Source organism: Pseudoliparis swirei, chromosome 8 (assembly GCF_029220125.1).
Source record: "Pseudoliparis swirei isolate HS2019 ecotype Mariana Trench chromosome 8, NWPU_hadal_v1, whole genome shotgun sequence".
NCBI classification, from domain to species: domain Eukaryota; kingdom Metazoa; phylum Chordata; class Actinopteri; order Perciformes; family Liparidae; genus Pseudoliparis; species Pseudoliparis swirei.
The window spans coordinates 15,062,115-15,088,015 of NC_079395.1; the positions used below are offsets into that span (position 1 = coordinate 15,062,115).

General features: G+C 42.9%; 3 protein-coding genes across 3 annotated transcripts; 2 read left to right on the plus strand and 1 right to left on the minus strand.

Annotated features, from left to right (window-relative positions):
• Positions 1–1,728: 1,728 nt before the first annotated feature.
• On the plus strand, positions 1,729–6,847 carry tal1 (T-cell acute lymphocytic leukemia 1). The gene is made up of 4 exons (XM_056421009.1): positions 1,729–1,845; positions 3,063–3,611; positions 3,946–4,034; positions 4,906–6,847. The coding sequence occupies exons 2-4, from the start codon at positions 3,100–3,102 to the stop codon at positions 5,433–5,435; spliced, it is 1,131 nt and encodes a 376-aa protein (XP_056276984.1). The 5' UTR covers positions 1,729–1,845; positions 3,063–3,099; the 3' UTR covers positions 5,436–6,847.
• A 4,153-nt stretch (positions 6,848–11,000) lies between these two features.
• otol1a (otolin 1a) lies at positions 11,001–12,849 on the minus strand. The gene is made up of 4 exons (XM_056421006.1): positions 12,417–12,849; positions 12,245–12,331; positions 12,045–12,116; positions 11,001–11,878 (listed from the first exon to the last, which is right to left on the minus strand). The coding sequence occupies exons 1-4, from the start codon at positions 12,847–12,849 to the stop codon at positions 11,001–11,003; spliced, it is 1,470 nt and encodes a 489-aa protein (XP_056276981.1).
• Positions 12,850–15,361: 2,512 nt separating this feature from the next.
• ppm1la (protein phosphatase, Mg2+/Mn2+ dependent, 1La) lies at positions 15,362–25,746 on the plus strand. The gene is made up of 4 exons (XM_056421010.1): positions 15,362–16,352; positions 18,579–18,753; positions 23,004–23,165; positions 23,453–25,746. Exons 1-4 carry the CDS (start codon positions 15,954–15,956, stop codon positions 23,806–23,808), a joined length of 1,092 nt encoding a protein of 363 aa, XP_056276985.1. The 5' UTR covers positions 15,362–15,953; the 3' UTR covers positions 23,809–25,746.
• The last annotated feature ends 155 nt before the right edge of the window (positions 25,747–25,901 follow it).

The window sequence follows — 25,901 nt, forward strand, 5'->3', positions numbered from 1 at the left end:
TCTCATGTTCAAATTGTGATTTATTTTGAAGTCCTGAATGACCCTTGAGTTTTGGTTGCATGTTTAATATTTTTCCATTAATGAAATTTCAGATGATTGACTTGATGAAGGATGTGTCACAAATGTAATCTTCGCCCACGAGACCCTAAAACTAAAGAGCTATTTATTGGAAAAAAAGAGCCTTCCACTGAACTGCAACTGCATCACGAAATTATGCTTAAACATATACAGATCTCATATAATGATCTCTCTTTGTTTTTTAATGGATCATATGTATTTCCCTGGGGCTCTGCATGATCCCAATTCCTTCTTGTCGGTGTGCCGTGCTCCCATTGCTTCAGGAAACTCATGTTTTCTTTTAAATACAAAAATATTGTATTAACCTTTATAATTCATGAATTATGCATACAACAACAGAAACATATATAGTGGGATTCATGAGCATATTATAAACATTTCAATTTAGAGTATATGAATTCGGAGCATCTTCCTAATTTGACAGTAACACCCTTCATACTTAATTAGTCTCAATTAAATCAATTAGGCCTATTGATTTGAAAATGTTAGATCATTAATGTGAACCCAAAAGGATTCGTGATCCCCAGCAACAATAATCTTGGCACGATTCAGGTTTCCCCGTGCTGATAAAAAAAAGTGTGAGGCAGGAAGCAGGATGGTGGTCGTGACTCTTTAACAGGTCTGTTTAAGGGTCGTGACTCATTACAAGCCTCGCGTTTTTTTTCAAACGACGGGTTTATGTAAGTATATGTGGACATTGACGCAGTTTGCACTGCTATACGAGTTTATCGGACTCAATGTATGCCATTATTTAAATTCAGAAACGTATTTGACTAAAGGAGAAAAGAAAACACGGTGTGGAAATACCGTTATTAGGATGTACCTGCTCCCATCTTGTCCTGGACGTGGTCTGATATCGTGCGGCTCCTTTATCTGATGGGACCAGGAGCCGATACGCTTTTATCTCTGCCAGCCATGAGTCCCCACGGGCCCAGAGGAACCGCCGTCCAAGCACCCCCCCCCCCTCACCCGCCCTCTCCCCCCTTCAACAGAAACACTGACATGCAACAGCACATTCCGAATCCTATTCATTTGTACATTTATTGATTGGTTAATTGATAAATAGTTGTGTCCCGTTCGCATCGTTATCAAAATTACTCTGTCTTTATTTGAGCCCTCTATTGTATCAGCAGCACATCCAGCCTCAAGGCGCAGAAATGGATATGGATTAATGGATATACTCATTTTAGGATAAAATGAAAATAAAAAAAGAGAGAGACAACCCTCTGGTATCATCGGTTATCTTATTGCAGGATGAATTGGCTTAGCAAAAAAAAAACCTTTGTTAAATTATAAATAGGTCAACAGCTTAACCTGCGCTTTTGTTTCTTTCATCAAATTAAAACACCTCCAAATGGCTCAGGCTATACAGTGTACCACGTTGTTACAGGGCCCGTTGCGCTATGCCTGTTTGCTTTTTTTATTTTTATGCTTTGCCCTCCACAAGCCTATATAGCCCACGACAGCCAAATAATAATGAATCATTTCATAAATAATGGGTTTAGGGGCTTATCGGGAATGAAGAGGCCGCTGCCGTGCGCTTATCTCACTCCGCCACATTGCGGCCTGTGTTCCGCTCCCCATACTGAGGCAGCGCACTGGATGCAGCGAGGAATAACTCAGATACACACACACACACGCACATACACACACATACACTGCTCCACAACTGGCAGAAGAAAAGAAAAAAAGAAAAAAACTCACATGGATGACCCACTCACAAAATGGCTCCACTTACACAGTAACATCAACAACACGACTGGAACGGTAAGTGCAAAAAATAAATACACCTCTATATTCAAACCATCGTATTCGTTGTTCCTAAAGGTTGTACTCGGATTGCTATCGGCGGAATTTTATCGGCGGAATGTGCATTTTTCTCAGCCTATATATTCCGCTATTGTCCGATCGGAAGGTTCCGACTGTAGCTACGGGATGTGATAACGGATGCGAGGCCTATTGGACAATTCCCAGAAATAAAAGTGCGCTTTTTTTATTGGCAGTCTTTTATTCGTTTATAATAATATTCAAAGGATATTAATCGAGTTAAGTGGACTAAAACCGCTTAGCGCTGGTGTGTAGTTTATTCCATATGACAGACCTTTGATGTTCGGCTTTAACAACAGCCCCTTGGCCTATAAACTATAAAACGAGAATCCCACCTATATGTGTGAATATATGAACATTATCAGGTCAAAGTGTTTTCCGATTTTTTATTATTAACTGAAGACGGGAAAATGAGCTTTATTCCGACGACGAGTGGATACGAAGCTCTCTTCGTGCATGCCATTTTTTTTATAAGCGATCATTTCACCTCTAAAGCAACAGCAGCTGACATAAGCTTTTAAAATATACTCGAATATGACTTTAAGCAGAGCTCAAACGTCGGTTTAAATAAATTAAGATATTAGCTATTAGATACGAAGATTTATTAGAAGACGAAAAACACAGGCAATGCAGAAACCACAAGACAAAGCTCCTGCTCCGGGTTTATGATTTTTGTTTGTAAGTGGGGACACTTCATGATTGTATAATTAGCTTATATGTAATATATCACATCCCAGCAGGTGTAACGAAAAGAACAGCTCCTCCAACAGGTCACAAAAATGACAAAATCCTCGAAAAATGAAACGTTTTCAAATTGAATTCTCGGACAGAATGAGTGTTATCATCCCTCGTGGCAAAATTGTATTTTAGTTTTAATAGAAATGTATTTCAATATCGTGCAAAATGTAGTAATTAGGAAAGAGAAAGATAGGAAGCAACTATAGCCCGTCCACTGCTCTTTGCATATGTGTTCTGTTTGTAATTGATCATAATAAACTATCATTTTTATTCAATAACTATAATCATAATGAATTGTTATAATAATAACAATGACAATATATTGTTAAGTTAATGGAACACACGCTTGGTTGTTGGTTATATTGGGAATGTCACACATTATCCTGACCAATCAATTAATGTCAGAACATCTTATTTAGGACGTAGTGGACTCGAGCGACTGGTGACGGTATAAAAATGATGGAAAAACGGCAGCTGGAGCTTCGTGCTGGAAGTCCCGACGAAGAGTCCGGTCCTGGAAAGCGGGAGGACTCCTCCATCATCTCCAGACTGAACGGATGCAAGGAGGAAGAGGAGCCGAGGAGAGGGGAGGGGGCCAAGGGGAGGGGAGGGAGCTTCAAGGGGGTTGAAGAGACCGATGACGTTCCTCTGCAGAACTCTCACAACGGGACCAGCATCAGCATCATCATCAACGGCGTTGCCAAGGAAACTGCCTCTCACAACGCCCTTGACCTGAAAAGGGAAGTGCCGGTGATCGAGCTCTCCAGGAGGGACGCTATAAAAGCGCTGGAGCAGAGGACTGAGAGCCATTTGGTGCCGATCACGGAACTTCGCAGACCTCCACCGCTGCCGCTGCCGCCGCCGCTCCGAGACGACGCTCGAATGGTCCAGCTGAGCCCAAACGCGTTTCCCGTCCCGGCCCGGGCCATGCTCTACAACCTGGCGCAGCCTCTCGCCGCCATCAACAGGTAAAGACCAAATAAAGGCCATGCGGTGTAATGAATGTGTAGGTCTTCATTTGATTATTGTGAATATTTAACATATGTTTGAATACTGCATGTTTCCCAGTGTATTCAATATGTGGACATTATTTTTCCAATTATGTGTGCAGGAATGACGGAAACATATCGTATAATTGCATCTGTGTGTGTTTTTGTGTGTGCGTGTGCATGTGTGTGTTTGTGTGTGTGTGTGTGTGTGCTGCTGGTACAAGGGGGTTGTTGAGGGGGAGATGCAATTAAGTAAATTATGTAAATTCACGTGTTCTCATATACCTGTGCATCTTTTGTCTTCTTCCTGTAGTCCCGGAGGAGAGTCAGAGCAGTACATCATGTACCCCAGCAACAGGGTAAAGCGCCGCCAGGCGCCTTATGAGATTGAACTCGACGAGGGTAAGTCCATTTTTATTTTTTAAAGTATGGTAATACGCACTTCTGCTCTGTCCTCCTTCTGAATAAAGTCTCCAAAATGTCCCTTCCTCATATCTTTTGTCATTCATCCTCTGACATTGATCTATACCACATCTGAGTGTTGCATGTCTTAAAATAAATAAGTGTTTGCAGAAGGAATAAATACATCATAATTCATGCGGCATCAGTGAATGCCGCTTATCTTAATGTCAAATACATGTACCTGCATGCCATTAAATAAGCTATACTTTCTCAGATTTGGGGTTTATTTCATTTGAAACCTCCTTTCCATCACTGCCCACTCACTGCCGGGGTGGAGGATGGGGGTGCTGCTGCCTCCATGCCAAGGTTTTACTGCAGAGTGGGCTGAAGGATTAAGATATTGGGTGTGTTCCAGGGGCGACAATAGCCTGGAAGACACAATTGTTGAGGGCGGGAGGATGTGACTATACCTGCAGTGGGATATTTTATTGTATCTGAATAAATAAAAAGTACAAAGCAAATGTACTAGGGAGCACACAGTCTCCCCTACACCCTTTCCTGGGGGTTGGCATGCCAAACCAACCATTTCTCTATGTATTTGACACTATACTATACTATACTATATTTTGCAAGCCACTATTCTCCACCATTCAAAAACTCAAATTTCAGGGAAGATCTTTTTTTAGGATTATTAAACGTTTGCTTTAAACACATTTCCCCTCAAATCCTGCATTGTTTCTCCTGCGGCTCCCTTTTCCATTTCTATTATTTCACTTGCAGACAGCATTATCAGTTTCTGCTTCTCCCCTTATCAATGCCTCTTCTTCTTACTCTCTGTGTCCGTTTCTTTTCCTCCCTTCTTCCCTGCTAGCTGGCCAGCCAAAGATTGTACGTCGTATCTTCACTAACAGTCGGGAACGTTGGCGGCAGCAGAACGTAAACGGGGCTTTCGCCGAGCTTCGTAAACTCATCCCCACGCACCCCCCAGACAAGAAGCTGAGCAAGAACGAGATCCTGCGGCTCGCCATGAAGTACATCAGCTTCCTCTCCAACCTCCTGGAGGACCAGGACGGCGGGAGGAATGTTGGCAGCACAACTGATGGGGAAACAGGGCTGCTGGTTGGAGTTGGGGCCCACGAGGGCGGCCCTCAGGGCGGTCCACATCAGGACACAGTGGTCGGCTCGGCCAGGGACGATCTTCTGGAGACAATGTCCCCAGGTTCCAGTTGTGGAAGCCTTCCTGACGGCGATGCCGAGGGCAGTCCTGAGAGCTTTATGGAGGACCAGGACTCGCCTCCGACTCCAAGGACTCTCACGGCTTCACGTGGGCCCGCGCTGCATCTCTCAGCTAGAGATCTGAGGCGCAATGGCCACCCTATAGATGGCTCCAGTCGCCGATGATGCCGACCCCAACGGACCACACAACCAACATCTGAGACTGAAATGAGAGAGACGAAGAAAGAGGAGTCTATGCTCAGGACCTGTTAGCTTTGAGCTGCCAGTGTAGGAAAGAGAATCAAGCTCCACCTGGTGAGATAGTGGCGTATGTTCCTGTCTCCACACGACACCCGAGGAAGCGCTGATGAACAGCTTCATTTGATTGGTGATTGTTTGAATTTTGATCCAACGAAAGACTTGTAAATTCTGCATGTCTCATGTCTTTGACCTGCGGTGTTTATAACTATGCCTGTTTTTTACAAGTCCAAAGATGGGATGTTCTAAAATTTAAAAAAACAGGAAAAGAAAGGAAAAATAAACAAACAAAGGCAACTCAAACTAAACATCAATCAAGAAACACTCGGCAACGATTTTTCGATGTGTAATATTGAAGTGTGGACCGACGCTTCAATTGTGATACTATTATTGACAGTATAATGCAGCAAACCATGGAAATTTAGGCCCAACACATTTAATGTGTTGATGACACAAGAGTAAGTTGGAGGCCGTACATGAACCCACTGGACTCTATTGTACCCATGCAGTAACGTATGTATTGTAAATAGCATTATATTTCCACGGCACAATGTAACAACAGTGACTAGAGTTCAAGTCAAGTGGTTTAAGATGTACTAATGTGTGTTTGTCAATTGGTTTACTAGCAAAATGCTCTTTTGGGAGACATGAAAGATAAAAAAAGAGACGCAAAGAACTCAAAATGTAAAGCAACAACTGAACGTAGGACATCAAATGTGGTACCATTTACTCCTGTTACACTTTGGTGATGAGAAAATGACACCAAATACGACGAGAGACAGTTACACATTTTCACTGCCGGGAGAGAATATATCTATTTGATTTTTGCGGAGGTACAAGACATGCAGTGTTTTTTTAAAGTGTACAAAATATGAGTCGTATGATATTATGAAATGACTCATGCAGTCATTTTGATATGAATGTTTCTGTGTTTAAACAAAAAAAACCTGTAATGCAGTTGTAGTTTAGTAAGGTACACAAATCAATCCCTTCATTGCCGCTTACATGTACACGACAAACACACACACACAAACACACACATGCACACACACACACACACACACATACAGTGTTAATATCATAACAACACCAGCAGTTTTCTGATTAATACAGTTAAGGTTTGCTCACTGTTGTTGGTTATTCTGCTTTTTCAGCAGGGCCTAGTAGCCTATATTGGTACCTTTGGTAACTATGGTATTTTATGAATTGCAGTAAAGGGACATTGTACGTTTGGTAATGACATATTTGTTGTATGATAGCTGTATCCATAAATATATCCAATGTTAAAGCGATGAATTTGATACAAAACCCCTGAATAAAACATGCAGAGGAAAAGAAAAGCCTTGTGGTCGAACTCACTCGAGCAAGATGCAGATTGTATTACTGTAACTCAAGGCAATTCAATCCACTTCTATCCAATTCAGTTAAATTATTTATATTCGGTTCAGTTCAATATCATTTGATTTAATTCGGTTCAAGTCAATTACTTCTTTGTCCAAGGAACTGAACATGAACTTAGTTTGCCACATTTCACCATATATGAGTCTTAATACCCTTTACATACTCACTCATAGTTGCATAACCTGATTGACACAATTCTAAGGCAGGCAATGGCATAACTTCAGCAGCTGTTTCCCACCTTGTCTGCACAGAGTGTGGAGCTAAAAAACCACAACCTCCTCTTGGAACTCCCCCAATGGACGCTGGAATCCTCACTTCCACCCAACAAGTGACAACTTCCTGTGGAGGTCAACGCGGCTCGGTGACCTGCAGGATATCCTGCCATTGTGAAAGTGGCTTTGACAGCCTTCGCTGCACTCGTTTACACACTGATGTGTCTGTACACATTGGGAAACAACCGCATTGGTTGAGAGACCCCCGCCGCCCAAAAGTTATTCACTTACGCAATCGAAAAAGTTATGTTCATTAAGAAGAAATGAGCAGAGGGGTTGTTGCGTTGCCGGATAAATGCTACTTTCCTGAAAGGTCCATATGCCCCGACATGTTCCACAACTCCACACGGCCGACTTTGCCACCACTAAAACTACAACATCTCTTCTTAGGCCTTTTCTAAAAACTAGAATTGCTTCCAGGGAGCATCAGAGACATCCAGGTGTTTGGGGACCCCTCCTGCGCTCTGCTCTGGCTGCGCTGGGACTCCACTGAGAGGCCCTCAGGGTTAATGCCTGCCAAACATTTACCTGCTTCAGTGTTCCTCACTCTCCACAAACACACAAAAAGAGAGGGATACAGCGTGTGCATGTGAGGGATTGAAAGGGAGGGGGATGAGAGGCTTGTGTGAGTGTGTATGTGCTTTCTGTACATAGTGCTGTGTGTGTATGTGTGTGTGAGCGAGAGAGAGCTGGCGTGTGTGTGTGTGTGTGTGTGTGTTTATCAGCTCAGTGCAGATGGGTGGCAGAGTGGCTCTTGCAGCCAAATGATTCAGTATGCTAATGAGTTGTTATCTGTGGTGCTGCAGGAACAATATACTGTCTTTCTCACAGTGGGAATCCAGCCTGCTGGGAGCAGATTACACTGCACACACCACCAAGGTAGTTATTTATATTTTCACACAGAGTAGTAGAAAATACATAAATGCACACACGCACACACATATCCACAGATAGGCCTATAAACAAACAAGCAAAATAACATTTTAACACACACACACACACAGCGCCATCATCAACAACAACATAAATATGATGGAAATTTGAGGTAAATTGATGTCCTTAACCAGGAGAGATGGTCTGGTTTCAGACTGGTTTTCAGACTGGTAACTGGTTTCAGAGTTATGTTTCTGTTGCAAAATGTTACCTTTGTTCTTAATTAAAGTAAATCTTCAATTGTCCAGATTGTCTTTTCCTCCAATCAATAAGGTTTGTCCAATTGAGAGAAATGTTTAGCTTTAAAGACCCGGAGTCAGCTGAAAAATAAACTCCTTCCTTTGTTATTATCAGTCATACAGAAGTGATTAAATCTGTTGTGAAACTGATCACCGTTAGCCACTGTCTTTCCAAAATGACACTTTAAATTTATTTATCTCATATTTTCATTTCATTTCTTTAGATTCTTTCTTATTTATCTTCTCTTGACTTTTGACCTACACTCATATCCAACGCTTGGTCATTGAATTTAGAGTCGCCTGCTTTTGAACATTCCTTCAATAAAAGACACAAATATAGAAATGCAGGCTGTGTTTGACAACATACCAAATTTAAAATACAAATCTCCGATGTTTATTATATCATATATTTCATGTCGTAGTAATTATTCATCTTCTTATGTGCCACCGGCTACAATCTTGGTTAAGTGTGCACTCTTGCATGTGTCTCCCTCAGGAAAAATGAATGTTCTCGGGTCAGATTTGTATAAAATTGAATGAGATATTTATAAATGCTATCGGCTCTGAAGCGTTTAGTATGGATACATAAATATAACGTTCCTGGATGGAGGTTCAATTTAAGGCTTTATTGTAAAAATAACAATGAATGTGTGAGATAGAATTAGTAATAAGAAGAGATATAGTAAATGATTGCAAAGAGAAAATTCTACCGAATGAATATGAATATATATTTCAGCAGTAAGCGAACATTATGCGATAGATTTCTTATGTGTCACGACTGCACTTCCCTCCGACATAACTCACACATTCAGGTGTGTTACATTTTTTTCCAAAAGGGTTTGGACAAAAATTACTTCAATACACAACATCCTAACAGAATAGTGTAATAAAGGCAATCTCTTATCCTATTACTTACTTATTAATACAACCCCACGCAAACATTGTGGTCAGATGTTCCTATTCATTCATCATAATCGTGCATTGTGCATCTTTGTGCGAACAGGTCAATAAAATATGAAGTCACATTGTTGCATTAAATCGATTAAGATGAATTAGATACTCAAAACATGATCATATGAACATTATTAATATATACGTCCCGCTACGGTTTAATCACTGTACATGTAAGATATATATTTTCAGTAATAAAATACTACAAATTCTACTATATTACAATTCTAACAGTCGGGAACGTTGGCGGCAGCAGAACGTAAACGGGGCTTTCGCCGAGCTTCGTAAACTCATCCCCACGCACCCCCCAGACAAGAAGCTGAGCAAGAACGAGATCCTGCGGCTCGCCATGAAGTACATCAGCTTCCTCTCCAACCTCCTGGAGGACCAGGACGGCGGGAGGAATGTTGGCAGCACAACTGATGGGGAAACAGGGCTGCTGGTTGGAGTTGGGGCCCACGAGGGCGGCCCTCAGGGCGGTCCACATCAGGACACAGTGGTCGGAAAGGATTTTTTTTCGCCTGTGAAAATCTAATATCCTTATAAATAATGTAGAACTATGTAATGCAGTGTCTCTGCTGTCTTCCTACAGCGCAACAGGAACATGTCCCAGTAACCTCTCAGAGAAATAAACTAAGACATTAAATTCATCTAACAACTGGATTGCTGTTTAGGAAGTGTCTCATCTTCTAAAGGTTTTGATTGTTTAGTCTAATGAGATAATTGTTGAACTGAACAGTGTTGATCTGTCATCTGTCCCTGGTGCAGAGGGTTAGCTCTGTGTTTGTTTCTATAGGGCAGCCAATCTGTTATTATTGTGTGTTTAATGGCTTAACCAGACTTAAACATATATATTTTAATATGCTTGGGTGATGCTTTTATAAACCCTTGTCAGTCATCTGTGTTCCGGTGGCTCTAAATCTAAATCTTCGCAGAAAATTAGGAGAAAACCAGGATGTCACTGTTTATGTCGTCAATCCCCGTTTAAGACCAAATTCACTGAAATAACAGAAACAGAGCTGCAGTGAATGACGAGAGAGTCCGCACGAAGTATCCTCCTATCCTCCTGAGTGAATGGAATCTGCATTAATATTGATCGCCTGTTGTTTTGCAGTAAGTGGACAGCAACATGTGGAGTCAGTACGATTCTTTTGTGAATTTTAAATGTTGGACATCACATTTGCATTCAATTTCTGCAACCTATTTGTATTACTTTCTCTGTACTCTCTGCATTTAACAATCCTCTGCAAAACCTCTTTACATAACTTGGACACCTTACACCCTCTAGTGGGAACCGAATGCAATCATGGATTATTGACTTCAATTGTTCCCAAATTTGTATTGGCCTCTGTGACACAGAGTTTATCTATTCAAATTGGAGAGACTAATGGCTCATGAATGAGCTTCTAGTTTTGCTCCTTTATAAATAAAACCAAATGGTCATCCATTTCAAGCATCGCCATTTTTAATGCATTGTTAAAAAGAACTGATGTATTCATACAGCATTATAATCAAGCCTCATCCGTCTCCAAATACAGCAAGGCAAGCTAAACACGTGGTTGTATTAGCGCGACAGCAGCGGGTAGATGCATTGAGCTGAATCACATTAATTTGACAGAGCAGTGTGATAGGCTAAAGGTCGTGTAGAGTCTACAAGAAAGTTACAATCAGGGCTAATTCAAGGTCAACGGGTGCATTCACAGGTTATCCATCGGCTTGATCTTTGAGTCTGCGTAAAGCAGGAAGCCAGAGAACGTGCTGTCGTCCTCGTTGCTGGAGTAAATTCCGTTCCAGTCTTTCACCGTCTCCAGCCACACCTGGTCGCCCTTGTTCAGCTGCATCAGCGCGAGGTTGGAGGCCTGGTCGATGTCCTGGCCGTACAGGGAGTCCCGGGTTCGTAGCTTCCGTATTCCGTTAATCACGAGGGCGGCGCGCACGGGCCGGTTGCGCACGGTGATGTGGTAACTGAACAAGTAGACCCCCGGGTACGTGGCGTTGAACTTGTTGAGCGCCGGGTCCCAGTGCCCCTCCCCGTTGTAGAACACCTTATCGAACTTCACAGGGAGGCCGGGCGGAGGGAAGGACTTGCTGGGGAACAAGCCCACGCTGAAGGCCGAGCGGATCTGCTTCGCACTCTGACCTGGCGGGCCTTTGGGGCCCCGGGCCCCACGCACTCCTTTGCCTCCCCTCTCCCCCCTCTGCCCTGCCACGCCCCTGCCTCCTGACGGTCCTGGGGTCCCTCTGGAACCAGTATCCCCCTTCCCACCCAGAGGCCCCGGCAGCCCTCTCTCTCCCTTTTCACCGTCGGTTCCATTCTCTCCCATCTCCCCTCCCAGACCAGGGGGCCCAGGGGGCCCGGGCTCCCCCACACGGTCTTTCTCGCCTTGTAAACACTCGCATATAAGTTGTTCACCTTTCTGACCCTTTGTCCCAGTGACCCCAGGAGGACTCATAGGCCCCTCTCGCCCGGTGTCGCCCTTAGTCCCATTCAGGCCTGGCTCTCCTCTTTCTCCCGGGTCCCCTTTCAGACCGTTCAAGCCACTTTCACCTTTCTCTCCTCGGGGGCCCAGATCTCCTATAGAAAGTTTATATTCACATAGGAAGACATGTTTTCATTAGAATACTTGTATTTTCCAATTGTAATATACCGTTGCGTCTGTTTATATTGTGTATTTTATACATACTTTAATCTCATCTAATTCAGTATGATTAAAGGAGTTTTTTTTACGAACAATACACACCTTTATCTCCTGGTTTTCCTGGGACGCCAGGGGCACCAGGAAGACCCACCGGTCCTTGAGCACCTTTGTCCCCTGTGGTAGATTTGAGAAATAAAGTGTCGAAATTGGCATCCAGCCAAATACTCACACAGGGCGGCGTGTTGCAAGAAAAGAGAGAGAAACGGAGCGAGGCGATCAAAAACTCTCCTGCTGCCCCGTACCTATGTCGCCATTGAGTCCGTTGGAGCCAGGTAGTCCTGCTGGTCCTGCTGGTCCGCTGAGCCCTGGTTCTGCCTCTCCTGGTATCCCTGAACAAAAACAGAGAGGAGTATGAAGAAGAGCAAATGTTGACCTCCAAAAGGTAATTTGACTGAAAATGATAAACCATCTTACCTAAAGGGCCCCTCTCTCCCTGTGGTCCTGGTGGCCCACTCTCCCCCATGGGCCCTGCGGGGACTTTCTCTGGCGGACAGCACTCACAGATGTTGAAGAAGCATTCGCTGAAATTAAGGGTAAAGTTTGCGAGGGTGTTCCCGGGCGGCGCCAAGGCATCGGTGTGGAACTCAGTGGAGTAGCTGTCGCTGGAGTAGGTGGTGCTGACCGTGGGGGACGTGGACAAAGCGTCCATCGTCACCTCCGTCGTCTCATCCATCGGCAGGCTGCTCGAAGGAGACGGGCTGGTGGTGGGGATGCGTGAGGATCCCCCACCCCCGGCTCGCCGGGGCGTCTGAGGCTTGGGCCAGCGTGTGGTTCTGGCGCTGGAGGCCAGCGCGGTCATCTGTACCACCAGGAGGGCGGCGAGGAAGACGAGGCGAACGGAAGGCATGCTGACTGCTTCACACAATGAGCTGTAGGGGAGAAAAGTGGACGTTTGAGGAGCGCAGATCAAACAGTGTGTTAGCGATGGATAGCAAAGTGCATCTTACCCGTTGATGTAAATGGTGTCGACTCTTCACTCCATCCCTTCCATCGACTGATTGATGCAGGCGCGGCCTCTTTCCTTATATTGCCCCGAGACAAAGAACAAGGGACTGAACACCGGGGTTATTAGGAGGTAGGTGGGCTGGCAAGAAGAGATTATGTGACTCCTGAGGGATATGAAATAAAGCAGGTTGTACACAAGGCAATACTTTATTCTATGTGATGGGGGATATGATTCCAGGGCCCGTGAGGGCACACACTGGTGAAATGTTGTTCACACACATGCTTGCTTTGTACACAAACAGCGGAACTATAAGGTTACACACAAAGACACACAACCGCAGAAGATGTGTACATGAGCGTAAAGTATACGTACCCACAAACTCACACATTGTTGGTCATGAATAGCACATCATGTAAGAGTTACTGGGTGCAACGCCTTGTCGTGGTCACACCAATTGGCAGCACCTCAAAGCAGAAAGGGGATCACCATGCACCCAGTGGGAGAGGGATCCATGTCCCAGAACAGGCGGCGTGGCAACATTGATCCGACCGTTTACCTCCTTGATCAAACAACCCAAAGAGCCCGGTACACCTCATGGAAACCCGGCCCCGCTGGACCGAGGGGTACTTGTCTCAGAATCTGCGTTGGATGTAGTTTCTGACATTAACCGATTCCTCATTGGTTGCCACGGTTCCTCACACAATCTAATGTGGAGCCATGTGATACGTTACGTGGCTAAATAATAAAGGAATAGCTCAAAAGAGAAAGAAAGGCAAAGAAGGTCTCTCTATGAACGTCCACAATTATTGAGCTGATGATGGAGGATATGTCCTCACAAACTGAGTGCATACACGGCTTTGTTCTAGACCTGTGTTTATATAATCTGTGCTGTACAAAGATAGAAATACAAGAGAAAAATACAATCGTCCAGGTTTAATCACCCAAATGTCCTCAAGTCTGTCCTTGTATTTTAGTGTGTATGTCAGTAAACCACCTGTTTCGTCAGACATATTTCACTGACATTTATAAGTGGGAGAAATGAAAGTGAAAATGATGACATAAAGCAAAGATTTTCTCATATTTGGGCTGTTTCGAATAGCTCAAAGTTTCATAACCCTGACGTCATTCATTTGACCCTCTCTGCCACTGGCTGTTATCACTGCAGGGTTGCAGGTGGGCGTGGCCGTGGGTCATCAGGAGAGTGGGGACACCTGTGTTAATCAGCAGCATTGGAAACACCTGGGCATTTGTGTGCCAGTGCGCTCTCTTTAAAGGTCCTCTGGTCGCAGCGGGTCCTTCTCTCTTGCCTGAGAACCCTGTTTGTCTCGACACGATACAATGTCACATACACACTTTCCACTCACCTCCACTACTGAAAGTACTGACTCACCCCACTGTTAGCTTACATTGTGTTTACTACCTAAATTAAATAAACCTTTTATGTTAAACAACTCGCTTGTGTGTATCCCCCTTTTGTCTTATTGCCATGTGGCCTGGTTTACGACATCTTTTAAATATTGTGTATTAAAACCCCCTTTACTGCATGAGATTTTAATATGAAATGCATTTAGGTTAAGTGGTGTGTGTGCATTATAACAGCCGACTGGTCCTTCATGGTCTGAGGCATTTCTTCATTTGTTTGGGGAATAAAAACAATGAGGTACGAAAGTATTGATGAATCCTGGACTTTGTGCATATAATGTGTATTGCCCAGATGTGTGCACACCCACTGTTTGGAAAAGAGGCCCAATAACACCTCCAACACTGAAATGTTTTTTCACAATGTACCTTTTTACTAATGCAACAAAAAAAACTGAAGTTAGATTCACTCCTTCTGTTGCTTAAAAGCTCCAGAGTGTAGGTGAGGTTTCAGATTACAATCAATGGAAACTTTTCGGCAAATAAAGCCCCCCCACCTCCTAAATGCTATACGCACCGTACCTTCAAATAAAAGGGAAATGCTTAATAATATTTGTGTTATATTGTAATTATATTCCTGTGTGTGTTTGTGTGCGAGTATGAATTGTGACGTTGAGAAGACTGTCGGATAAATATTAATCTAAAACAGCCACCAGGTGGCAGTGTTGAGTCGATGAAAAAATAACGACCTCTGAACAAAGGCCTCCTCACTTTATGTGTCTACAAATATGATATGGATTGTGATCTATTAATTAATGTCAGCAGGGCCAAACAATGTGACAATAATATGGAATAATTTAGATTTGACATCAGTCTGATGATAATCTCATTCTGCAATGTTTTTATTATTATTTTATTTTTCATCCTGAGTTTGCAGCTGCGCACATACGTCAGCACCGACTCCATGCAGGATGAGTCAGTGGTGTCAAAAGGTCTACTTCCGCTGCCTCCTTTCAAAATAAAACCCCGACTTGAATAACACCCTTTGTGTACACCAGCTGCTTCGGCTCCAGCGTATGTTTTGCTTTATTAACAGATACACAGTTGACTACAGGTATAATTCTCGATTAGCGGTATTAGCGCGCGGAGAGTTGTTGATGCGGGGACTGAACAGCCCTCCGAGACACCAGGCGGTCCGCGGCGGAAAAGGAGGACTCCGCCTCCCGTCACTTCGTCGACTCTCGGCCCACGGTGACATGTCTTTCCTCGGGGTAGGACCAACCCAACATATCTGTTCCCCTACAATGGGCTGCGGGAGCTCGGCTCGACTCGGAGAATCCCCGCACAGCTGCTCGTTGAGCCGCAGATAGGACCGACGCGTCTCACCGAGTCAATGACGGTGGCCTGTCCGCTTTTGAGCTGCGCTTCCCGGCCCGGTGTCTGGCAGTCCGCCGTGCACAGTGCGCGTATGCAGCCGGAGTAAAAGAGGAGAAGAAGAAAAGTCCTTCGTGAAACACTTCAGATGTTGAAAGCCAGACGTCGTGGCACTGCGTCGGGTTCTTCATACTTCCGCTGAGCGGATGGAGTGAATTGTGCACACACAAAAAAAGGGTGAAAGAAGCCAGACCGCAGTTCGGTTGCGTGTGATGATAGGAGACACAATGACGCTCTTGTCTCTTCTGGGTCGGATCATGCGTTATTTCCTCCTCAGGCCGGAGACGTTGTTCCTGCTGTGCATCAGCCTGGCGCTGTGGAGCTACTTCTTCCACACGGACGAGGTGAAAACCATCGTCAAGTCCAGCCGCGACGCCGTGAAGATGGTGAAGGGGAAAGTAGCGGAGATGATGCAGAACGACCGGCTGGGAGGCCTCAGCGTCCTGGACGCGGAGTTCTCCAAGACCTGGGAGTTCAAGAACAACAACGTCGCCGTGTACTCCATCCAGGGGAGGCGGGATCACATGGAGGACCGCTTCGAGGTGCTCACCGACATCGCCAACAAGAGCCACCCGTCCATATTCGGGATATTTGACGGCCACGGGGGAGAGGTAGGCTGGGAGGGAGAAGGTTACACGGCCCGATGATACCGGCACGAGTTGGGACTCAATGAAACCTTTTTTTGCAATCCCATTATGAAATGTGTGGAGATGTATATGACACGATATATAACATAATGGGAAGATACATAAGTGATAAAATAACAACACCATGCAGGTTTCTAGAGGAACACGGTATGTGTACATATGCTTTGAGTCCCCCCCCCCCCCCCCTCTCCATCATTGTTTCCTTCTGTGTGAACACCTCGTCCCACTGCCAATCAGGGAGTTGACTTAGGATGCATCACAAAGACCTTTTGAGTGTGAGAAGGTTTTGTCCATCTGTCAACCACTCCCCTGGGTCAAGCTGGGTCAAGGGTCAGTGGTTTCTCATGGCTCCTTTCAGACCACGTGGCCCAGATGCCATCTGTCACCCCGCCCCCTCCATCCCCCTATCAAAATGAGCATTTCCCAATGAAAACATCTTTCAAGCTCATGTGTACAAAGTGCTATTTTACAACTAAAACATGTCATGGTGAAGTTTATAGTTATCAAATGGTTCTATAACATTCATGAATGAAAATGAAAGCTCTGTCTCTCAAGCCGAACGTTCTGCTGGTGGTTTAACGTCACCGGGTCACACCAGGGCATTCAATCACGGGTCTGGAAATCCCCGTTAAATCACAGAGAGGAAGACCACAAACAGTCAAAGGTGTTTACCTAGAGAGGAAACAACAAAGTCAAAGGTGTTTACCTAGAGAGGAAGACCACAAACAGTCAAAGGTGTTTACCTAGAGAGGAGACAACATAGTCAACGGTGTTTACCTAGAGAGGAGACAATAAACAGTCAAAGGTGTTTACCTAGAGAGGAAGACCACAAACAGTCAAAGGTGTTTACCTAGAGAGGAGACAACATAGTCAAAGGTGTTTACCTAGAGAGGAGACAATAAACAGTCAAAGGTGTTTACCTATAGAGAGGAGACAACATAGTCAAAGGTGTTTACCTATAGAGAGGAGACAACATAGTCAAAGGTGTTTACCTAGAGAGGAAGACCACAAACAGTCAAAGGTGTTTACCTAGAGAGGAAGACCACAAACAGTCAAAGGTGTTTACCTAGAGAGGAGACAATAAACAGTCAAAGGTGTTTACCTAGAGAGGAGACAACATAGTCAAAGGTGTTTACCCATCTGGATCCCTCTCCAGTCCTTTCCCACAAACACATATTTATCTTTGAGTCCAAAGTTAAGGGTTATGTGGGAACGCTGTGTTTTTCTTCCGGGAATCTCAATGCTGACGATGTTGTCGGGAAATATTGTGGACATCCTATTTACAGTGCTTTTTAAAAAATGCTGTTTGGCACAAGTGTAAACACACACTTTCACACATCTCAGCAATATTAAGGGAAATGATGCCGCCAAACCAAATACAGGCCGAACGGGCTTTCTCTGACAGTGTGCATGTGTTCCACCTCTGGAAATGTGCAGGACATTTCTTAAACACTTCTCTGTTTTCTTTCTCCCTATATTTGTATGGAGGTAGTGAGTTATGGCCCATAATTATTAAAGTCAGCCCAAGCTGCTGCTTTTTAAAAGCATGATTTACAGAAACCTGCCGCTGAAGCAGGAACTTTGATTAGTTTAAAACATTTTTAAAAGGCTTTCACACTACTTTGCTACATAACATTGAATTTCTGACTCGTGGGGTAAAACAAAAGCAGCAATGTCGGTAAGAGATCCACCATACAGATCAACAGCATTAGCATAATGGAAAGCTTGGCAGTAAAGTATAGGAAGAAGCAGGAGGAGGAGGTGGTTGTTCAATAATTCAGCACAGAGTACCTGCTGTATGAAATGGACAAAAGTACTCCTGTAAATAGTTTGATCATATTTCCTGGGGAAAAAACGGGAAAAACCAAACAGTAACACCATTATTTATTCTATTCAAACCGAGGATAATGAATCAATGTGATGAACTGTGACTGCAGATGATTATATGACTACAGAGAACAGAGTTGTTCTTGGTTAGTAGAAAATGAAAGCCAAACAGAACTATATTATGACATATCTTTATCATTTATATCAGAAGTACTTACTGGTATAACTATTAGTTTCTTAATGCTTCACTGATAACCAGCTAGTCCCTGACTGTGTCTGTCCACTGGTTGGTGCTGGGCAGGTCAGTGTTCAGTAATGGTTGCTGCTAACCCTCTCCATCTCCCCCCCCCCCTTCTCTCCCAGGCGGCGGCCGACTATGTGAAGGCCCACCTGCCGGACTCCCTGAAGCAGCAGCTGCAGGCCTTCGAGAGAGAGAAGAGAGACGGCACTCTGTCTCACGGCAGCATCCTCGAGCAGCGCATCCTGAACGTGGATCGTGAGATACTGGACAAGCTCTCTGCCAACCACAATGAAGCAGGTGTGTGTGTGTGTGTGTGTGTGTGTGTTTATGGGTTAACAGAGAGAAGACAGGAAGAAAGCTGGATGGCCGTTTTGTGAAATTAACAAGCTAAGATGTTCAAGCGTCTAGATGTATCTAAAACACTTGCGCCAGGCCTTGGTTAAAGTCGAGATGTCTGACATGAAGCAACACATCAAACAAATCTCACAATTTCCTGTGTCATGTCCTCTGAGCGCAATGACACTCTTTACGCCCCATAGGGGCTATTCCATGTACAAAGTTGTCGCCACGATCCCGGCAACAAAGAGTTGTTTTAGCTGAGAGCTTTACGACTGAAGTATATGATGGCAGTTCCTTTGCTCTATTGTGTCTCCGTTGTTGCAGTGTTTCTTGGGTTGAAATCATTTGTTACACAGATGTGTTGCTAAATGTAAAAAAAAATTTAGCTCTCAAATTGTTTTACATTTTTTATCTCTTTCAATATATACCACATTAAGACGCAACATAAATCATCTGAGGTTGTAAAAGCAGGAGTCAGTATCCCAAGATGAAGACCAGGCTGGACAAAACGTATGAAAAGGACACCACCATAATGTTACATAGCTCCACTTTGATTGGTCCAAAGCAGAATGTACCATCTTCAGTTACGGGGGGGTTTGTCTGTGTAACTCCATCATATAGAAACATTAAAAGTCCAGACACTAGTCTGAATCTCTGTTTTTGTTTCTCAGAATACAATCCCACACATTTAATATCCGATTTATTTGGCTATGCATTTACATCCACTCAGATTATATGGACATTTCAGGGTGAAGAATACATTCTCAAATCTCATCCGGTTTAAGTGTTTAACGCTCCATAACAGGCTCGCCGCCCTCCGCCTCTTCCTTCAAATCTGACCGCAGTAGAAATATCACGATACTTGAGCCACAACACACCATTCACAACACCCGACATTGACCCAGCAGTGCTGATAAGACTCGGTTCTGTGCCTATTCTGACCCACACTTTGCACAGCAGATACATGAGCAGGAGGGTCAAAGGTCAATGTTCCATGTTATGAGGAAGTGGTTCAAATATAATGCATACTGCATGTAACGATAGATACCTCTTGTTCCAAAGACCAGTCACGGCTGCTTTCCACCCCCAGCTGATCGCTTGCTGTCCAGTGTCCAAGGAGTAGTGTGAGAAATTAAACTTGGTCGTTTTTGTGTGTTTTTAACTTCTCATGGTGGCTATTCCTTTCCAAAGTCACAGCCACAGAAGACTAGATTTAACGCACCTTTGTTGAGGAGCCAGGCATCATTTGTTTGTTGTTCCAAAATAATAAATAAACTCACTTCCCACCAAACGTGGTCGGCCAGACTCGAATGTGTGCTTGTGAGAGAGGGAAAAAGGAGGATAATGGATGTAGAGAAGATGATACTGATGGATTCTTAAACGATGAGAGGAGACGTGAAATTACTTTGTTTGGTCTCAACTAAAGCGAGGACTTCCTCTCCCTCCCAGTTTTTCCTACTTCCCTTTTGTTACACCGCCAATTACTCAGTTTGCCAATCAGTGAATCTCAGCTGTCAACGAAGCAGAAGAGAGGTCTATATGAAGGAGGATTGTTCCAGAAACAATAGCTGACATGTTGGCTCCTGCGCTCTCCACTTGTAGTGCAGACTGAATGTGATAATCTACGCTGTTGTTGGTACTCTGTACTCTGATGTTAAACTCTCTAGTGCAGATTGATCAGTTGATGGCATTTGATACATCTCGCCAAAGAACTGTTGTTTTTGGCCCATTATCTGTCATTGTCTGTTTGGTGACTTTCTGTCAACTCGGCATATTTGAGGCATAAAGATACACTTGCCTCTCTCTTTTTCTTTCTCTCTCTCCCTCCAAGCAGGTCGACACGATTATCAAGTAATCTGATCTTCCCTGGGTGGCCCCCCTGCGGGTGGTCCTACCATAACAACTTATCATTTGCAGCATTTATTTAAGGAATCTATTTAATATTTATTTGTATTCCATGAAGTCAGGAGATCACACCTTAAATGTCGAACATTAACCTGAAGTCATTACAGTAGGTTCCTGTACATGTACGCTAAGGCCTGGGGATGAGGTGGTCTAATCTTTAAAGATTACTGTATTTATTTTAGTGTAGAACAGGGGTGTCAAACTCATTTTCACCGTTGGCCACATCCGCCTCATGGCTGCCCTCAAAGGACCGGTTGTCACTAACACGGTATAATTCTAACTACTCCAGAACATATTGTTAAATAACTGTCTTTGCATTTGTTTATTGTTTCTTTAGGTGTACTTATATAAATGTATAACTATATATGCAAATGTATTTAATATTATACAATAAATCTATTTAATTTCATTATATTTATTTTAACCCACATTACCTTATCAAAGATCAAACAAACATTATTAAATTAACTTTGATAAAAGCTTTGTCACAGTTGAGACAGGTGGTTCTCTACTGGTCTGGGTAGTGGTTCTCTACTGGTCTGGGTAGTGGTTCTCTACTGGTCTGGGGCAGCGGTTCTCTACTGGTCTGGGGCAGCGGTTCTCTACTAGTCTGGGGCTGTGATTCTCTACTAGTCTGGGGCTGTGATTCTCCACCCGTCTGGGGCAGCGGTTCTCTACTGGTCTGGGGCAGTGGTTCTCTACTGGTCTGGGGCTGTGATTCTCCACTGGTCTGGCTTTGGGATGCACTATCACCCCTGAATGACAAGCTATGACCTAAATCGAGGGACATTTTTAACTTCTCAAATGTATTTAATGAAAAGATGGTGCAGTTTGAACCTGAGAGATCAGAATATCACAGTATGCACAACAAAACTATTTAGTAATATTCCCTTTTACAGTCAATTATGAACCAACAAGTGAATCTTAAGGACACAAGGTAATACAACATACATTTACTACTCAGTAACTTCAGACTTTAAAACATGTCTAAACAGTGCTTTCATGCATAAACATGAAATAAAACAGTCTGGTTTAAAAAAGCCTATGTAAAAAATAAAGGTCATAGTATAGTATGCCAAAATATGTCAAAAATAAGTCATAGTATAGTATGCCAAAATATGTCAAAAATAAAAGTCATAGTATAGTATGCCAAAATATGTCTAAATAGTATGTCAAAATAAAGGTCATAGTATAGTATGTCAAAATAAAAGTCATAGTATAGTATGCCAAAATATGTCAAAAAGAAAGGTCAAAGTATAGAATGCCAAAATATGTCAAAATAGTATGTCAAAATAAAGGTCATAGTATAGTATAACAAAATATGTCAAAATAAAAGTCATAGTATAGTATGCCAAAATATGTCAAAATAAAGGTCATAGTATAGTATGCCAAAATATGTAACATGACATATTTTGGCATACTATACTATGACCTTTATTTTGGCATACTAAACTATGACTTTTATTTTGGCATATTTGGGCATACTATACTATGACTTTTATTTTTGACATATTTTGGCATACTATACTATGACCTATATTTTGGCATACTATGACCTTTATTTTTGGCATACTAAACTATGACTTTTATTTTGACATATTTTGGCATACTAAACTGACTTTTATTTTGGCATACTATACTATGACCTTTATTTTGACATACTATTTAGACATATTTTGGCATACTATACTATGACTTTTATTTTTACATATTTTGGCATAATATGACTTATAATTTGACATATTTTGGCATACTATGACTTTTATTTTGACATATTTTGGCATACTATGACTTTTATTTTGACATATTTTGGCATACTATACTATGACTTTAATTTTGACATATTTTGGCATACTATACTGTAGAAGATCAATGAAAATATAAAAGTGGCAGATATGATCATAGCAGAGATCTCTTGACATATATTTACTGACATATTGGACTCGGTCCAAGAATGTTATCTTAAATGTCACGTAGACCAAACATTGCCTGTCATTATAATAATACATTAACTCTGGCACGACTATTTTTGTCTTCTATTTTCACCTGCAGCAGAGGTGCAGTGTGATCGCTAAAGATGTTGAAACTTATTTAATTCAATGTTTTCACAGGCTAAGAATTTTTTTTTTATGATGTGATGAACCCCAAGCTGTTACTCCGGGTGTCTAAAATATACTTACAACCAGATTGAATTCAGAATTGTTGGAGCATTAACTAAAAACAGCTCTCTGAACTGTTTCCTATTATTTCTTTCTCTCTTATTTATTAACCATGTAAACTAATTTCTTCACTCTCCCTTGCAGGAACGACATGCTTAGTGGCCCTGCTTTCGGACAGAGAGCTCACAGTGGCCAACGTCGGAGACTCTCGCGGCGTGTTGTGTGACAAAGACGGAAACGCTGTTGCGCTGTCGCACGACCACAAGCCGTACCAGCTGAAGGAGCGCAAGAGGATCAAGAGGGCAGGTAGAGGAGCAACCCTATAAAAAAAATATATATCACATAACTGAATTTACCTGGCTGGTGTGGAGGACTTTAGGGCTCTTTGTTGCCATCTGTTGGTCTATTTAGGAACAGCATCGTGTGTGTGTGTGTGATACAACGCGTGTATCTATTTGATGAAATAGATACAGGGGCTGTGTGATTTTAAAAGAGTTTCACATGTGATCTTTGTTTATCAAGTTCTATAAAATCAAGCCAGTATTTAAAATGTCACCGCTCAAACCTTTTCCTTCTTATTTCTTCACTTCCAGGAGGTTTCATCAGTTTTAATGGATCCTGGAGAGTCCAGGGGATCCTGGCTATGTCTCGCTCTCTCGGGGACTACCCACTTAAAAACCTCAATGTAGTCATCCCCGACCCCGATATCATGACCTTTGACATGGACAAGCTGAAGCCAGAGTTCATGATCCTGGCCTCAGACGGCCTGTGGGACGCGTTCAGCAACGAGGAGGCCGTCCGGTTCGTCCGCGAGCGTCTGGACGAGCCTCACTTCGGCGCCAAGAGCATCGTCCTCCAGTCATTCTACCGCGGCTGCCCCGACAACATCACTGTCATGGTGGTGAAGTTCAAAAGTGGAGCCGGGGGGAGCAGCAAGCCGGCGGAGTAGGTCAGGGTTCAGTTTCAAGCTCACATCGTGATCAATGTCTTCAAAGGCTTTTCACATCTTCTGGTTGGAGCAGTGAGAGTGATGTCACAGGAGGACTGGAGGAAGTTGATGTGTGGATACTGAGAACTAAACAAGTGCATACACATACAGACACACATGAACAAACATTTTTTAAACCAAATGTTTTTTTTTCTTCAGGGTTTTTATTTGACATAAGGGCATTTGAACACAACACATCTCAAAACCATCGTTTCAATTGATGATGAATGCATAAAATACTGAAAAAAGTGGATATTCATGAACACACAGAGACACCAGACAGGGGATTTCTCTTAACCAGCACACATTCGACTGAGTGAATTACTCCTGTTTGCTGTACATGCACATACGTGGTACAGCTCCACTGGAGGCTTCTTCAACTAGTGCCTACTTAAGAATCACTGTGCAGGAAGCTACTCGAAATGCATTTGCGATTACGCTGACGCCTGTCACAGTTTTGACCTGGAAAATGTCAAATACAAAAAGACTCCAGTGGATCCATACCTTTGTATTGAACTTTAAGTAATGCTGCACCGAAAATCTCTAACTCTGGAGTACCAAACACTCAACGCCTGCAGACATAGTTTCACCCTCTGCTGCAATCAGCTTGAAACTGTGTCACAGGGGAAAAAAGTTGCATGAATATGAATTTAAACAGCAAGAGCGCCGATTGGCCAGCTGCTGTTTTGGTAGAACTCTCATCTCAGCTCCCACCGATGCTCAGTGAGTTGGATTTTGGTCATTTTAGATATGCGATTTAATTTAACAGCAAGTTTATCCCTTTAAAGATGAAAGTAAACAGAATTAGTAATACACATTTTTACTCGAGTTTTTTTAATGTAGATTTCATCAATTAATTTATACCTAGAATAACTTTAAGTTGATCAATTTATTATTTATAATTTTACAGACACGATTCATCCATGTAAGTCGGATGTATCTGTTTGATGTTTGCGGTAGCCAACCAGTGAACTGCGTTAGGAAGTTGAACCAATGAATGAGCTGAGGGTTGGTCATGCGGCTTTTGTCATTGAAGGCTGTAACTGCAAAATTGTAATTGCACTTTTCAAGTGTAGACTCAGAAGAGAGATTATGGGTGGAGTATTACTTCAACGTACAACACATACACTTAAACGGTTATGTCAACAACAACAACAAAAACACCTTTTATGTTTATTTTTTAGAATGGAGAATTCTTACATATATCAGCCAATGTCAACGCTGTATATCCTCAGTAAGACGAGAGGGTTTCAATACACGTAGAACCTGATTTAGTTCCTGACCTCCACTTCTTGGTACAGTTTTATGGAGCTAAAGTGAAGCGTTCCATCAAAGTAGTTTCACTCCATCTGTATCAGGGCATGTGCTTCCGCTTATCTTATGTTCATGAACAAAGTGCATACAATGTTACCATGGACACTGATGCCTGCCTTTGACCTGGGAAGTGCACGAAACAGGAAGTGCAACCCACACACATCCAAAAAAGGACTTAAGAGGTTTCACATTGTGAATTTCCCAACCGGAATGCGAGTAGCTATATGATATGCTCCTGCAGCAATACGACGACAACAACAACCTGTCGAGCAATGTTACAGTAAAACTTGATGTGCTGCTGTTTCCTGTTTACCAACGTGTTTAATGACCTGAGAGATGCCTTCTTTTGTTTGTTTAATAGTTTACCGAATGCCTTATTTATTGTTGAGAGTTTGGGTGTGTCTGTCGATTGCCAAATCAGTACACTGTATAATATATTTCTGGCGCTTCTTTATATTACCCATCACTTTTTGTTGAAAGGCAGTTGACACGTGTTGAGCCGATGCTGTGAAAAGAAGGAAGTGTACAAATAAATCTTTATGTAAACTATCAGTAATAAACTCTTTCTTCTTCAATGCATTTTCAGTCTGATCTCAAAGGCCTTCATTACTTGCAATAACTGTGCAGCTCTACAAACTATTTATTTTCAAGGGTCTTTTTTAATTGCATCATGAGTTTTTTTTTTCTTCTTGCAAGCTACATTTCATTTATGTTTCACCACTTTTTCATTCATTCGTTAT

Coding starts and splice junctions, on each gene's coding strand:
- otol1a (XM_056421006.1), bottom strand. CDS start 12,849: ATGCCTTCCGTTCGCCTCGTCTTCCTCGCCGCCCTCCTGGTGGTACAG. Junction 12,332..12,416: donor GGGAGAGAGGGGCCCTTTAG/GTAAGATGGTTT, acceptor GTTTTTGTTCAG/GGATACCAGGAGAGGCAGAA. Junction 12,117..12,244: donor CGGACTCAATGGCGACATAG/GTACGGGGCAGC, acceptor AATCTACCACAG/GGGACAAAGGTGCTCAAGGA.
- tal1 (XM_056421009.1), top strand. CDS start 3,100: ATGATGGAAAAACGGCAGCTGGAGCTTCGTGCTGGAAGTCCCGACGAA. Junction 3,612..3,945: donor CCTCTCGCCGCCATCAACAG/GTAAAGACCAAA, acceptor TTCTTCCTGTAG/TCCCGGAGGAGAGTCAGAGC. Junction 4,035..4,905: donor TGAGATTGAACTCGACGAGG/GTAAGTCCATTT, acceptor CTTCCCTGCTAG/CTGGCCAGCCAAAGATTGTA.
- ppm1la (XM_056421010.1), top strand. CDS start 15,954: ATGATAGGAGACACAATGACGCTCTTGTCTCTTCTGGGTCGGATCATG. Junction 16,353..18,578: donor TTGACGGCCACGGGGGAGAG/GTAGGCTGGGAG, acceptor CTTCTCTCCCAG/GCGGCGGCCGACTATGTGAA. Junction 23,166..23,452: donor CAAGAGGATCAAGAGGGCAG/GTAGAGGAGCAA, acceptor CTTCACTTCCAG/GAGGTTTCATCAGTTTTAAT.